The 16,173-nt window shown below is 37.1% G+C and overlaps 1 protein-coding gene across 7 annotated transcripts in view; it reads left to right on the top strand.

Annotated features, from left to right (window-relative positions):
* The window catches only part of CNTNAP4 (contactin associated protein like 4), a 259,157-nt gene that overhangs the window by 223,125 nt on the left and 19,859 nt on the right, over positions 1-16,173 (top strand). For 6 of the 7 annotated variants that reach the window (XM_029204811.1, XM_029204816.1, XM_029204835.1 and 3 more), the window contains 3 exons: positions 3,407-3,577; positions 4,300-4,518; positions 15,142-15,381. In XM_029204811.1, the coding sequence (XP_029060644.1) occupies positions 3,407-3,577; positions 4,300-4,518; positions 15,142-15,381 (630 nt within the window). The remainder of the gene's footprint in view (positions 1-3,406; positions 3,578-4,299; positions 4,519-15,141; positions 15,382-16,173) is intronic. The other variant, XM_029204863.1, reaches the window with a different exon arrangement.

Genomic DNA, 16,173 nt, shown 5'->3' with positions numbered 1-16,173 from the left:
CAATCATACTTCATATAAGTGGTTTTGAAAAAGAAGGAAAGGTAGTTTTAGCATGTCATATGCATTTTGATTTTAAAAGTAAAACAATGTCTTAAAAAACAACAGATTTTTCAAATACTGTCCTATTTTAAACATCTTTATTGAGATATAATTCACATCCCATGCAATGCACCCATGTAAAGTGAACTATTCAGTGACTTTTAGTATATTCATAGCATTGTGTAACCATTACTGTAATCAATTTAGAACATTTTCATTACCCTAAAAAGAACTCTTCACCTCTTAGCCCCTGTCATCTTTCAATCCTTCCATCTTCCCAGCCAACTAAGCTACTCTCTGTCTCTATAAATCTGTTACTTTTAAAAGGAGAATCATTATCATTAATAAATGATATAAATAAAAGTTTAGCAAAACAGATATTTTAAAAATTACTTGTAATCTTAATATTCTACTAAGTTAATTTTCCTATACGGGCTCTTTTTACTTTATGTATGGAATTAAATACTTAGTACATCTTCCTTTTCTATGTAAAAAACCATATGGATCCCGTTATTCATTACAATTTCTTTTGAATTCTGGAAAGTTAATAAGTAAGTGGTATCCCTGAAAGAATCTTTCCAAATCTCTAGTACCCTATATTGAATTTAATTGAGAATATACTATTAATTACTTTTATTAATTATTAGTAATAATTACTTAGAATAATGCATCATGGTTTTTTAACATACATATATATATATATATATATATAGCTATTCTTCTTCAGATTCTTTTCCCATATAGGTTATTACAGAATACTGAGTAGAGTTTCCTGTGTTATACAGTAGGTCCTTGTTGATTATCTGTTTTATACATAGTAGTGTGTATATGTTAATCCCAAACTCCTAATTTATCCTCCCCACCCCACATTTCTCCTTTGGTAACTATAAATTTGTTTTCTGTTTCTGTGCGTCTGTTTCTGTTTTGTAAATAAGTTCATTTGTATCATTTTTTAGATTCTACATATAAGTGATATCATATGATATTTGTCTTGCTCTGTCTGACTTACTTCACTTCATATGATAATCTCAAGGTCCATCCATGTTGCTGCAAATGGCATTTTGTTGGGAAGATAAAGAGCATTCATATAGTAAGTGATTGCATTCTGGTCTGCTCCAGGCGTAGCTGAGGGATTTTTAATCCACCCCAGCCATGAAATCCTCTCTTCAAAAGACCCGCCGCTTCTGGCTGGTGTCTGCCTGCTGGGCTCTGCTCCGCTTCCTCTTTCTTGCCCCTCCTTTCTCAGAGGCAGCCCAGAGCCTCCTGGGTGCTTCCTGGCACAGTCTGTAAAGAGCTGAGCTATCATTTGGAAATATTGGCCTTTCCTGTCTTTATAGTTGTTGTGAATTAGCAGCAATTTCTTAATTCAATAAAGTGTTCTTACTTCATTTTTTTACCTATTGTGAGTCTGTAAAATAAGGTTTGCTAACTAGATAAATGTGGTTCTATGTGTGTGTGAGTGTTTAAACTACCTAAGGTAATAAATTGTTTTCATTACTGTAGAAGCATTCATTGTAAAAATAGCAATTCAAAGAATTGTTCCTCTGTTTCAGCCCGTTCCCGGAAGCCCTCTGTACGATGCTTTATTGGGTTAGTTGTGATATAAAAATGAAACAAGTGGGATATTATGTTCTTATAGTAATAATATCTAATTTAGATCTTTAAGTAATTCTAAGGGTTCCTCTTAGTAATCACTCCAGATGAGCAAGATTTAATAATACTCCATAATTTAAAGCTACAGCTTTATTTTAATGTTCACACATTTCAACAGAAAGGCATCTAATTCCTTCTAAACATAGGTCAGGTAAACACTTCTAAGAAAACTAATGTGTTATTACCCCTGGCTTGATATTTTGCTTTGCTTGCTGTCTTTCGTAGAGAGCAAAATGTCTAGGCACAGAAATAGCTGTAAAATGGAAATAAGGGCAAAGTTTGACATACTCAGAAAATATACAGTTTCATTTGGCTGTAGGGGGAAAAAAAAGCCCTCTAAGTATATTTGCAGCTGAATAAACTCAGCTCTAAAATTGTCCACATACGAGCTGAGGATTGACTTTTGAATCAGGTCCATAGGAAATACAGGAAAAAATACAATAGATGTAAGCACTGGTTGTTTGGATCCAGAATTTATAGAAAATAAATCATAATCTAAGGAACAAATAGAAGCCAAGTCAAGTTCGTGACTTTTAACTTAACGAGGTATCTGTTCTCTGCTAACATAACAAAACATTGTTTTGAAATTCCTGTGTTCTAACTTCAGAGGATCAATACGTCTTTCTTCCAGGAAGATAATTTAGTAGAATTTCATTCAGTGTTGTGAGTACATATGATGGCTGTTGCTTAAAACTGAAGATGTATATTTATTTTTGATGTGTCGACAACTTGCTGGTGGCAGCGGCAATGCGTAGTTCATTTCTCCGATAATGCTTCTCATCAACCACGTGTATCCAGTTGGATTTCACTTCCGTCACTTCATGCCACTGCATGTGTATTTTCTTTTCCATGCTTTGTTTTTATAAGACCGAGAATATTTTTTTCAAAAGAAAACTTGTAGAAACTTGTAGATGTAACCAAAAAAATGAATGGGAAGGTGAAAATAAGAAGTTGTATTTGGACAGAAATTATAATTTACTTTATAGTCCACATAATTTTTGTAGACGTCTTACTTTATACTACAGTTTTTAAACATTTTCTCCTTATTTTGAGCATTTAAAAAAATGTTGAGAACGCTTTTCCTACTTCACTGTTATAAGCAAAATAAAAGATAGTTTTGAATGAAAAGAGCATTTTCATGAGCATATCAGCATAGCACAGAGTAAGTAGTGTCTTGATCTTTAATTAGATGAGAATATTTTGACTGCCAATCTCAGTTTAGAAAATCACAAAACCCATTAATGAAAACAGTTAGTTGGTGGTGTAACTCTGTAAGGCATGTTAGAAGTATTAGAACAAAAAACACTTTGAGCTTCTGTAGAGTTTTTGTTATTCAAAGTAATGTAGGTGTTTAAAATTTCAAGTTATAAAAAAATGTCTATTAATGTTTGGCAGATCTTATCATAATGCTTTGGTATTTAGGCTGCAGGTTATTTTTCTTATATGAAATATAACTTTCAGACTGTTACTGCAGTGGTTATTCCTCTCCCATGTTGGAAGGAATCCAGAATTTCAACCCTTGTAAAATCTCCAATCATGTTTTCACGTCTTGTATACTGTATAATTAACAGCCAAAAGAAAAGCAGGTTTGTATAAATTAGCAATATTTTAAGAGTAAAACTGCAAAAAAAAAAAAAAGAAAAGAAAATGTAATTATGTCATTTATTTTATGAATTTTTTTTCCTTTCTTATTTTTCCCTTAAAAAAAAAACAGGGTTATTTTGGAATTCAGCTTCCTTCAATACTGAGGCTTCATACCTTCATTTTCCTACTTTCCACGGAGAACTTAGTGCAGACGTGTCTTTCTTTTTTAAGACAACAGCTTCATCTGGGGTATTTTTAGAGAACCTGGGGATTACTGATTTTATACGGATAGAGCTACGCTGTAAGTCTTCTTTTCCTTAGAAGTCTATGGGATTCTATTTAGGAGTAAATTCTTTAACTAATTTTTAAAGTACTATGTTTCTACTTTATCAGCTGAATCTTTTCATTGTGTCCTTTTGAAAAAAACTATGATATTAAGATAGCGTTTTTGCAAGAAAATTACTTGATATTTAACATATATAATAATTTGGGGAAATTACTAGTCTTCTCTAGAACCAACTTAAGTCTTTTAAATTCAAAAAATTAAAAATTTTTAAAAATCCAAATTCTCAGTTAATTTCAAAATTACTTAATTAAATCAACCAGATGTATTGTTTTGATATCCTCTTAGACTGCTATTAGTATTTTGATATCAAATGCATATTGCATGCTTTTGAAATTAAATAAACTTTGAATCACTGTCAAAATTATTTTTATATAAAATGCCAGATGCTGTTTAGTTTTCTTGCCCTGGCTAAATAGCTTTCATTTTTATCACCATGAAAAATTAACTCTGGTGATGAATTTCTTAGAATCCATTTTTTCCCCAAAATACAAATGTATTTTACTGTCTCATTCCACATCTATTCTGTGCCGACATCAATGGTTCCTTCCATAGAGTTCAAACCATTGTCTTCATGTTTAGTGACCGTTGATGCTATGGTGCTATTCCTGAGTATATTGAAGACTCAGCTCTCCACCACGGGGACTAACGTGAACGATCTTCATGTCTGACATTTCCAGCTCCTGCAGTCGTGACATTTTCATTCGATGTGGGGAATGGGCCTTTTGAAATCTCGGTGCAGTCACCCACTCACTTCAGCGACAACCAGTGGCACCACGTTAGGGTTGAGAGGAACACGAAAGAGGCATCTGTTCAAGTGGATCAGCTCTCACCAAGGACGCAACCCGCTCCGGCTGATGGGCATGTCCTCCTGCAGCTCAACAGTCAGCTCTTTGTGGGTAAGTCCTGCTTTTAGGGAGTTTGTCTTTCATTGCATGATGTAAGTGCAGAGATGGGCCAAAATAAAATGTAACACCAACTATAAGATAATGATAACACCACCACCAAATCACCGTGTATTGAGAACCTATGTTCCAGGCTGCGCCAGGTGTTCTATTACTTCCTCGTAACCAACCTGTGAAATGGGTATTATCTCTGTTTTACAGACGAGGTAACTTTCAGGGAGCTGAAATGACCTGTCTTCAGGAATCCACCTAATAAATGAAATTCAAATTTGTGTTTGACTGATGCCTAAACCTGCATTCTTTTATTCCATTCCCATTTTATTGAGATATAATTGACCTACAGCACTGAATAAATTTAACGTAAACATTCTTATTATTACAGATTATGTGACTTGTTTCAGTTTTTCTTTAATATTAATATCTTTAATATAACATTGGAAATGTTTACCTCTTTTACCCAGGAAGTGGAAGAACCCTCCTTATAAATCCAGCTTATGCCAACCAGGGACCCCTGTGTAAAACAGGCCAATAGCGGGGCAAAAAAAAAAAAAAAAAAAAAGCACGAGCAAAGGGTGTAGGATCCATGATTTGACCAGTTTCACCAGTTCTTCTGGTGTCCCTTATTTTCCCTGTTTTTCTCATGTCTTGTGACCACCTACTTCATATTTATATCCAAACATTGTTCCTTTATTTTCTAAATACATTCACTTGGTATTTTAGAGACTTGATAGCAGAATCCTTCTGGGTGTGTTTGTTTTATTTTACATCTCTGCTAATTACTTAACAGAACTTATTGACCATGAAGTTCAAGGAATTATGCCTTGATCACTTTTCATACATTTTAGTGTAAATGAGGACACAGCAATGCTGTCAAGCAGGATAAATTGTAAATTATCAGAAGTTATATTTCAAGCACTTGTAAGAGTTATGTTTTAGGACAAAATTCTCATCAGATCCCCATTACATCTTCTCTTGCTTAACAGCCTTGTTTTATTCTCTTTCACTGCAAAGGATGAAGCTTATTTAAGGGTATGGAAATCACAAAGAAATCATGAAAAGAAATACATAACTTTTCTTTCAATAACATGCTAGGAGCTCAGTCAGGAAATTGACATAGATATTTCTTGAGTTACGAAAAATAAGAGATGGCCACAAGAAAAGGTATGGCAATTTCAAATCTGTCAGGATCTAGGAAATAGCCTTACTATTCTTAGAAATTGAGAAGGCTGAAACAGTCCTCGAATTTTTCAGTGAAATCTGCTGCAGTTTGCCTGTGCATGACCTTTCATTCTTCGTATGAATTTTAACTTCATAGAAATGGAGTCGCTATATATTGTGTCTGATGGGAATCCTAGCCTTAATTTGGTTTCAGGTAGTTGTAATGAATAGAAGTACTATTATGACACACAACTGTGTGTTCGAACAGACTTGAGTCTTTTGCCATCAGTCATGTGTTATAATTTTAATAAGATCTAAGAGACTTCATCTTTATGAGGCAGTTGGTTAGGCTTTTGACATTCCTACATGTGTTAAATTCAAGGATGATTGTGTTACTTGAAAGTTTTAAAAACTGAAATCTTTCTTATGTTTAAGTCAAAGTTGCTGAAAATTAAAAAGGAAAGGCAGAAAGAAAGATCTCTGAAAAAAAAGTTACATCTATTAATAAAAATCTCTTTATACAGTTCCCTCCTTTCTACTCATAGGTAACTGAGCAAATTGAAGTGGTTAATGTGATAATATTAAAGATGGACTCACGTTAAAAAAAAAAAAAAAAGGCTTGCAGCCTTAGGTAGAGGCACATCGTTGGCTGTCAAGAGGCCACATAAGGGTCTGTTTTCATCTTCACCTCTACTGCAAGAGTGAACCACTCTTAGGAAAGGGCCCCAAACAAGCTAATAGAATAATACATACAAGACAAAATGGTAATTTGTCAATTTACAACATTACTATCAAACAAATCAGCATTTTTTTAAATTTCTAGATGAAAATACCTTTCCCCTGTGGGAAGATTCAATAGAATTTAAATTATAATTAAAAGGTTATACTGAATTAGCATAAAGTGGGTGAAAAGTAGTAAAAAACTAGTAATAATTACAGCTAGCTTAATGTAGCACTACCGAGACCAAAAATAGTTCTCTGCCTTTGTAAGAGTATGTTTCAGTGGAAGAGACAAGAGGCAGCCAATAAAAGAGTAAAAACGAAGACAGAATAAAAAAACAATATGTATATAAATATATATAAAAACAATTTACATATACACACACAGGCATGCATACACACATACGTCTGTATGTGTGTGTGTATGTATATAAAGTTTCAGGTAATGATAAATACAATAAAGTAAAAAGTGAAGTAAGGCATCAGGCAACAATTTGGTTTGGGGGGCTTCTATGTCAAGTAGGGTGCTCATGGAAGTCCTCTCTGAGGACCTTACATTGGAAGAGAGGCCAGATGAAGCAGAAGAGGGAACCCTGGGAATATCCGAAGGAAGAGAATTCCAGGCGGTGGGAATGAACTTCTCAGGAGTTAAGGAGTAAGTCGTGGTGGCTGAGGAGAGAATTGGTGTGAGAGGAGGATGGTGCAAAGGCCATGGTGAGGAATTTGGATTTTGTTCTAAAGCATCAGACGAGTGGCATGGTCTAATTTACGTTTTCCATGTTCTCTCTTACTGCTGTGAGGAAAATGGATGGAAGGAAAGGGTAGAAGCAGGCCACGGCATCAGTCCCCATGAGAGATCGTGGTGGCATGGGCTAAAGGGGAAATGGTGATAAAGAGAGTTGGGACATATTTTACATGGAGATGCACACCACTTGCTAGTGCGTCGGTTATCGCTGTTAGTGTTTCACTCTTTTTACTCCTGCTAATAACCTTTGGCAAGGTCTTTGCGTTACTCACATCATTTCTCAGTCTTTAATTTCACCTGAAGTTAACTTTTCTTGTTTTCTTCCTTAATCCTAACTTGTAGCATGATTAAAGCTGTTCCCTGGTCCCACATATACAATACAGACCACACTTGTGCCAGGCTGGAAAAGACCCCTGGTTTTTCTTCATAGTCCAGAGAAAATATCCCACCTCCTTCAATGAGGTTCCACCCGCCCCATAATGACACTCTCACGAGGAAATCTGGCTGCTTTGTTCATATGTTCTGTGTCAGTGCGTTACATGTAGAAGGACGTTGTCTTAGAAACTGTTTGCCCCTGTGTTAATACCTTCAAAGTGCTGGAGTTAAGTCTGCTCTCAGAGCCATTGATCCTTGGGTGACTGGCTCCGCTTTAATCCAATATAATTGATTTTCTGGTTAAAATTTTAAAGGGCAATTTCATTTCCCTTACCTACAGGTTCAAGAGCTTAATTTGTAGTTCACCCATCCATATTAAAAAATAATTATGACTGATCAGTATTTTCAACCGTGCATAACGACTATCATTTGTATTTGGGTATCAGGACAAATGAATGAGATAGATATAATTGCAAAGAGTAAGTCTACAGTTTTCAGCGTCACTTTCTTTTCCCTAATAAAAATGTGTAAATTCAGACACATAATGATGACGATGACGTTTTAAATTCTGTGGAAACACAGTTTTTATAACTGCAGGGCAAAACTGAAAGACCAAGTTAGTATCAGTCCGTCAAAGTTAGATTATGTTATTACCCCAGCATTTAGCAGCTTTTACCAAAAATTCACCTTCTTGTTTGTAAACAGATATAGCACAAAACATTAAACCTGTTGTGGAATATTTCAAATACTAAATGAAGTTATTTTATAGCACTACAAATATGAAACAGTAGAAATTTCGGTAATGTAGAAATTTGTTTGTTTGAGATACTATCTTTAACACTTTTACCTACAAGTAGGGTACAGATATTTGAATGTATGTTAATTTTGAATTAAATTATTTTGTCCAGCTCCCTGTGCTACCACAGCCAGACCTATGTTGATGATACTTGTCGATGTTCCTTTTTTTTGAGATTAGAGTTTTTGGCGGTCTCTCAGAAGTGACTGCTGCAAGAGGATAACATGAAAGAATCCAGTGTGCTTTTCTCCATTGCTTGCTTCACTCTCTCCCCTAAAGACCAATCATAAAGTGTGTTCACATCTCAGAGCGAAACTCTGAGGCAAGACTAATGCTTTAACTTCTGAACAAAATCAGTAAAAACAAATAGAAAGCACGACTAAAAACGTGATTCAGCTGGGCAACAATTATATGGCAGGTGAAATAGGAATAAGGAAATGATAGGTAGTTTTGGAGATTCAGCTGGTGTTAGCCTACACCACAGAATTATAACAGAAGGACTTTAACAATCCCTGCAGTTCCCAATATTGGCACAACTGTCTTCAACTAATCGAAACTGTAGGATGGCATGCGAAGTGAAGGAGTAATAAAATAATGAACAGAAATCCCTGTATGAAAAAGTTAACGTTAATGTAGTGTGATAGTCAGATGAGGAACAGTAGCGACAATGCAATGAACATCTTCCCTTCCCCCGAATAATCTCAACCATTACATTGCTTTTCGGTGTGAAAGTGATGATTCCCCTCCTATTTGTAGCCCATCTTTCTCTATTCTTGTTCTAAATTATGGCACTGGGTCTTTACCAACCTTTTCACGTTCTCTCGCTTTGTCCTTTTTTGTATGTGTGTGATTTATGACATATCTTAGTTAAACAGTGCTATTCAGAGGTGCTGTTCCCTACCTTCAAAAAGAAGTTTAGCAACATGACGCTGATTGGTGTGATTAACATATGCCCTTGACCTTGTAAACACTGAGGACTCAATGTTGAGAGTCACTGCTGTGATTTTACACCCACAGACATGCTCCAACCACGGAAATGAGGCAGAGAAAAGAATCAATCATTTTTTTAAGCTGAATTGTGACAGTGGTCATTTTCTGTTTGGGCTTGTAAACTCAGCATTTTTCTTAGAAGCGTCTTAAATTAGCCTTGAATTGATTTTCATTCAACCAGCTCTAAAATTTTTGCTTGCAGCCTAAATTTTTCACTGACAGGTTATTAAACGGGGCAAACTTCATTTCGATACTTTGGGACCAGGGCCCGAAGGAGAAGTAGGGACTCCTGGCGTAGACTCACAAGTCGTTTACATTGTGTTTGAACTGCATCAAATCTACAAATATTTATTAAGTATCAAGAGCAAACAATCTCTAAATGCCATACTCAAAGGTTAATGCTGAGCTCTAAGCATACTGAAGCTCTGAAAGCTGGTTTTCACCTACTTACACACTCATATGGCCTGGGGAGCTTTGGGGCACTGGCAGTGCCAGTACAGAGATATTTATTTACTGTTGATGGGCATTTGTATACTTTCAAAGTTGCATATTACAAACACATCGTTGTGCTGGTCTTTTGGTGAACATATGCTTGTATATCTGTGGGGTGTGTACGTGGGATGGAGTTATTGGGTCACAGGAATGAGCGTATGCCAAGCATCAGGGGACTCTACCAAATCTCTGTTGGCCATTTGGGCAGCGTCCTTTATGAAGTGGCTCTTCAGATCTCTTGCCCATTTTTACAGGGTTGTCCTCTTTTAAAAACAAATTGTAGAATTCTTTATATATTTTGGATGAGTCCTTTTCAGGTAAATTCACTACAGATATTTTCCTTTTTCTCTGTGGATTGCATTTTCACATTTGGTAATGGTGTCTTTTGATGAGCAGAAGTTCTCAATTATAATATATTCTAGATTTTTTTCTTTTTGCTTTCGGTTTGTTTTTGATAGGCTAAAATATAGTTACAGGAAGAGCATGCCAAACAACTTTATGTTTGAATAATTTTTATTACAGACTAATTTTCTTTTGTAGTCGTAAATATGTTCCCTCATTACCAAAGTGCAGTGCAATAAAAGTCACATTTCTCTTTAATGTAATCATATCATTTATTTCAATTATTTTCTTCTCCCCTCCTTGAGATGTCTTTTTCATGATTAGCCAGAGAAGCTCCCAGTGTACTTTTCTGTGTCTGAGTGACTGTTGACTAAAATCAGAATTCAGATGGGATCTCTTGAAATCAGAGAATATGACTAATACCACCAACATTCATTTCTTTGAAATAGACCTTAGTATGGCCAAAGCAGACAGTGCTGTGGCCTTAAGTCTGAGTAGGCCCATCTTTCCCTGCTGCCACTACCACTGGGACGTGTGCTCACCACTGACTCTGGTTCAGGGAAAAGTGACTGAATTTTCTGCCTGTGACACGGTTGCTTACACCGCCTGCCTCTTTCAACCATGATCGTTCTTTAAACGTGAGGGAAAACAGTCCTCCTCTTCCCAGCCCGCCCAGGGCTTTGCTCAGTGAGGAACATTCCATGGCAAAATTATAGCTGGGCTTCCAGGCTCACAGCTTTCTACACTGACTGATACCATCATTGCTGCAGGGCTGCATCTTCCCCAGACCTAGGGGATGGCTGGGAAGGACAGGAACGCGTGACGTACAGAGGACCGCTTTTCCCGTCAGTCCCCTGACTTGGTCGTGGCCCAGCCCTCATGCCCAGTCACTTCCCTGCCCCCAGGTGACCCATGATCAGGGCCTTCCCTGCCTTTCTCTGCACAGCACCCTGGTCAGAGAGAACCCCTGTACTCTGACAAGCTTCTGTAACTTTGGATTTTGAAGAGAAGTGTGGGGATCTTGATTTCTTTTTTCCTCTAAGGCCCCTGGGCAAATTACACAGTTGTTCCCAGTTAATCCTCAGTAATATTCAAGCACAGCACATAAATAATTTGCCATTAAAAAATGAAAGGTCTTCCTGCCACAAAAGTAGTGGAAAATTGGCATAGGAAAGAGCCAGCTTGTACTCTGTGACAGTAGCATCTGTCACTTAGTCTAACTTCCTGAGAGTGTGGAATGTGATAAAGGGATTGGGCTCAGTCTCTACGCAGCACCTTGCGCACTTATTTAGGTGCAGTATCCCAATACTGTTATGTAAGGGAACAGATTCAGTTATATTCATCCACGTAGAAATGTTGGGTATTTATTTCACAGAATACTCAGTGTTTGTGAAGTTACGGAATCCATTATATCTGATATAGTATGGCAGGTAAATTGATAGAAAATTAATTGGAAGACAGTTCCAAACACAATAACTCAGCAGAAACCTCCAGAATCAATTAATCAAACTGCAACTCATTTTAATTGGACATACTCTAACCCAGAAAAGTCATTGGAATCTTTAATTAAGCTTTCAGGCCCAATCCTATTTACATTAGTCATGTTTTCCTGAACAGTTACATCTTAAAATAAAAGGTTATTAACTTGAAACCTAATGGTAAAGTAAAAATCCTCAATACATGTGTGCTGCAAATGTTTATATCTAATTAGACATTACATTTTTTGGGTAATTTAAAAATGTAGTTTAAAACTGTTTGATTAGGCAACCATTAACTCTTTAAAAGTATGGAATTAAGAAGTCCTGTTTACAAAGCTGTTGATTTTCGTCTCACTATTACGAATGCTCTTTAGGCATGTATTTCACATGTCTACATGTGTATTTTCACCTGTTAATATCCCCATCCTCTGACCTTCCTCTCCACGGGGTATCTATTTCTGCCACTGACACCATGTTGTGCTCACGTCTCTCTGTCTAAATCCATTACTAGACTGTGAGATCTCTGAGACCACGATTAGTTGCATATAACTCTGTACCTCCAATGTCAGACAGTGTCCAGCAAAGAGCTGCTAAATAAAGCTTGCAGAACTGAAATGCCATTCAAACCAAAAGTGGTCTGAGGAGAAGAAAATGGAAGTTTTCTTCTTTGACCGTATTCTTATATGGAGAGGAAAGGGGCGGCCTTGTAGCGAAAGGCCAACTGTAGGTCTTAGTCTTAACTCTGCCTCTGACTAAACGTGTTTATTCTAAAATTTCTCAGCTATGCCCATGGGCTAGTCCCTGGACTTTTCTATGCCTCTAGTTCCTCGTCATCTGAAACAAAACAGCAGAAAACAAGCAAGAATGAATGAATTGGAACCAATGAAAATGGATTATTCAGTTGTTGGACTCTGGGTTATTTAGTTATTATTATGTCACTGGTAGAATGAGACAAACCCCTAAATCAGAGAGACTGTAGATGTTTCAGAGTGACAAATGCATAACAGGCCATGATTTAATGTTACTGTGTACTATAAACTCTACACTGTGATTTAAAATACTGTAACACAAAGTCCATGAAATACACCAGGAACACACCTCTAATCCAGATTTCACTGTATCTGGCCCTCCTCCAAAGAGTGCCTGGGCCAAAGCTAAAACCAAGGCTGCAGGCTGCCTTCCTTTCCCAGGAAAGAAAACTCCAGCAAGGATGCCGAAAGAATCTCTGTCACAGACTTGACTGAGCCCTAGACTTTCTTACTGAGTTGAGTTAGCAGCAGCTTTGATGTGGAAGGAAGAGAAAAGATGTCCTCGAGGTAAGGGGAGAAGAGAGACTTCAAGGATGGCAGGAGACTGAGTAAATGTAGGACAGATGAAACAATTGTGTCAGCAATTCTGAAACTCTGGGATAAAAGCAAGTCCTTCTCTTCCTTGCCCACATAAACTGGAATTGTAAGATGTCTGGCTCCGTACCATACTTCATCAGGATTTATAAATAGAAAATATGACCCACACCCTTAAGACTTTCATATTCTTCATTGAAAAGACACAAATTATGTCAACTGAAGCCATTTGAATACAGATATTTAAATACAGTCATTTGAAATATAAGACTAAGTAGCATTAGTACCATGAGTTCAGAATTCTCAGAAATTCTTTTATTGTCCTTTTCATGGTGTTTCATTATCCAAAAACATAGAATTAATTGATTCAGAAATATTTATTGAGTTTTATCGACAATCTCAGTCCCAGGGACCCAAACATCCCTGTGAGGAAAGGCTGTACCTCTCTTCAAATTTTGAAGCACCAAGCTCCCATCTACTACTCCTAAGGTACAGTTGGTTTAGTGAATGAGTGTGTTAATTATTTACTAACAGTAAATTCATTGAGAAGTAATAATTATTATCAATATTAATTGATAATTAGTTATAATTATACATAATTATAATTATAGATAATTATAATAGTTGCACAGCTATTATGTGTCAGGCACTGTTCTTTGTTCTGGGGATATAGTGTGGTTGAAATAGCCCTTATTGAATGTGTATTTTGCTGGAGATACACTGATAATATACAAGGAACACTGTACAAAAGTAAAGCTTGCTAGATGATGACAAAGACGTACTTATTTAGGGTCTTTCTGGCCAAATTTTGGTTCTGAAATACCAAAAAATAAACAAAAAACCAAAACCAAAAAACCTGTTGAATCTCTGAGAATAGGAGACCTTAGTTAAATGAGGCTAGATTAGGAACTAGCTAAATGAAGTTGGGGGTGGGCGTGTAGGGAGAGTTAACACATTCTGGGAAGAGAGTACAGGTACAGAGCAGGTGTAGGATCCTGGAGGTGAGGCAACATCGTCTGTTCAAAGATGAAGCTCCTTTTGAGAGGCCCCAAGACCACCTAACTGTCTCTGGGTAAACCGCCCAGATTATTTAGACTAGGACACTATTTTCCTCCTTCAAATTCTGAGCATTAATGTATGGTATTCCTGGGCACCAGTGTATGTGCAAGTGCACCCAGAGCTTACATTCCCATTAAGATAGTGCTTTAAGTGACTGTCTGCATCAGGTTCACCTGTGTGCTTGTTGACCGTTTAGATTCACAGCCTTTTTTTCTGGTCCACACAATCAGTATTTCTTGGGACAAGCCCCTGACCCTGTATTTTAAGAAGCCTTTCCATGTAGTACTCATATTCCTTAACGTTTGAGAACCTCTGCCTTAGAATAGCAGGGTCTGATTCTACCCAAACACTGTAAACCCCTTCAAGGGTGACTTGGTAAATACATGTTGTTATATATTATTCAATAAATGTTACACCACTGTGTGTCCTCATTAATCCCCTTTCCTGATTTCGTTGAGAATCTCTAACAATGAACATTGGTCCAACACTTAAAAAAAATTCACTGGGAAATATGCCTGACAGAAGCAAATACTCTGGTGCTCAAACTGATGCTGTGTGTTTTTGATGAAAAGATAACAACCAAAAGATCATATCAACGCACAGTCAAGTTAGAAAAACTCAGGGATTCCTTCATAGTTCTCACTAAATTAAAACTGTCCCGGCATCAGGATCAGGTTTCAATGTGAAGGACGAACCACACTTACCCACAAATATATGCTTATTTAAAATTGCAAGAAAAAGGTTAGTTTCTACATAAGAATATCAATGCATATCACTGTTAATTTTGAATGAAAGAGCCTTTAAGTTCTTTAAAATAAAGAGACTGATTAAAAAAAGTCTCCAATTTAAAGTTTAATAGAACTCTTTTAGAAAACAAATCTATAACAGATTCAACCTTTGGGGAAAAAAAACATGAATCAATGTTTTATCTTTTTGAATTCTTCTACTATTTTGTCACAAATCGTGCTTCTAAAAGTATATTGGCTCTTCAGACTCCAGTGGTTCTCTGTTAAGGCCATGATTTTGGCCGCCCTCTGTGAGGCCTCAGTTTTGTGTGGTCTTAAAATCCTGAACAAAACACCTAGGAACGTGTTTGCATTTGCAGTATTTCCCTTTTAGGTGGAACGGCCACCCGACAGAGGGGCTTTCTGGGATGCATTCGGTCTCTGCAGTTGAACGGAATGGCCCTGGACCTGGAAGAAAGAGCCAAGGTGACTCCGGGAGTGGAGCCGGGCTGCAGAGGGCACTGCAGCAGCTACGGGAAGTTGTGCCACAACGGCGGGAAGTGCAGGGAAAAGCCCAGCGGCTTCTCCTGTGACTGCACCTCCTCTGCATACGCAGGGCCGTTCTGCTCAGACGGTGAGTGTGACGTGGGTGCCCCAGCAGCAAGACAATCCAACGTGAATAAGACCTCCCACAGTTCTTTTTCTCTGTAGCTATTTGAAACAAAAGTATTTCCATTTCTGAATTTTTTTTGGCAAATGGCCTATTTTATGCCAATGACATTTCATTACTTAAATATTTGCCGCGGTTCTTTGAACACCGTGTTTATCGATGGTAAACCCTGTAATAGTCGCCTCTAGGTGTTGTAGAGTGTTGGCTGCGCAGTCTGATCTTTTCTATCTACAGCTAATGCTCTTAAGTAATATGGATGTCAACAACCAGTCCCATGGGCAGTTCTCATTTTTCAAATCATTAAAAGCATTATTGTTATTTTTGAAGATGGTCAGCAATGCAAAGACATTTAGGAAGCTTTGTTGTTTTACCAAACAAATATTATTTCCAGGAATATAAATAACGTTTCCGTTCAGTATTGATGTGTAACAACATAGAGATACGCGGTCGTTTTGCTCTGTGAAATGCCTACTGTCTGTTGGTGAAGTGAAACAGTGGACTGTTTTTCAGCTGGTCTTGTTCACTGATCCGTGTCATGGAAGAAGGAACGAACTGAGTGTAGTGCTCAGCGTTCTGAACAGACTTCCATGAATAGACAAATGTTTGCTATAGTTCCTCATAGAAGAATGTCAACCAGTTTAATTCAGTTGCTTTATTTAAGTGTTTCTGGGCTACTGAACCTTTACCTGAAGGAGGCTAACGAAAACTGGCTGCAAATTGAATCAGTCCCTGATTTGCAATGAAAGCCTTTGAGAT

The sequence above is a fragment of the Monodon monoceros genome, unplaced genomic scaffold (assembly GCF_005190385.1).
Source record: "Monodon monoceros isolate NGI ecotype Baffin Bay Population unplaced genomic scaffold, NGI_Narwhal_1 Super_Scaffold_10, whole genome shotgun sequence".
NCBI classification, from domain to species: domain Eukaryota; kingdom Metazoa; phylum Chordata; class Mammalia; order Artiodactyla; family Monodontidae; genus Monodon; species Monodon monoceros.
This window is presented reverse-complemented; position numbering and strand designations above follow the sequence as displayed.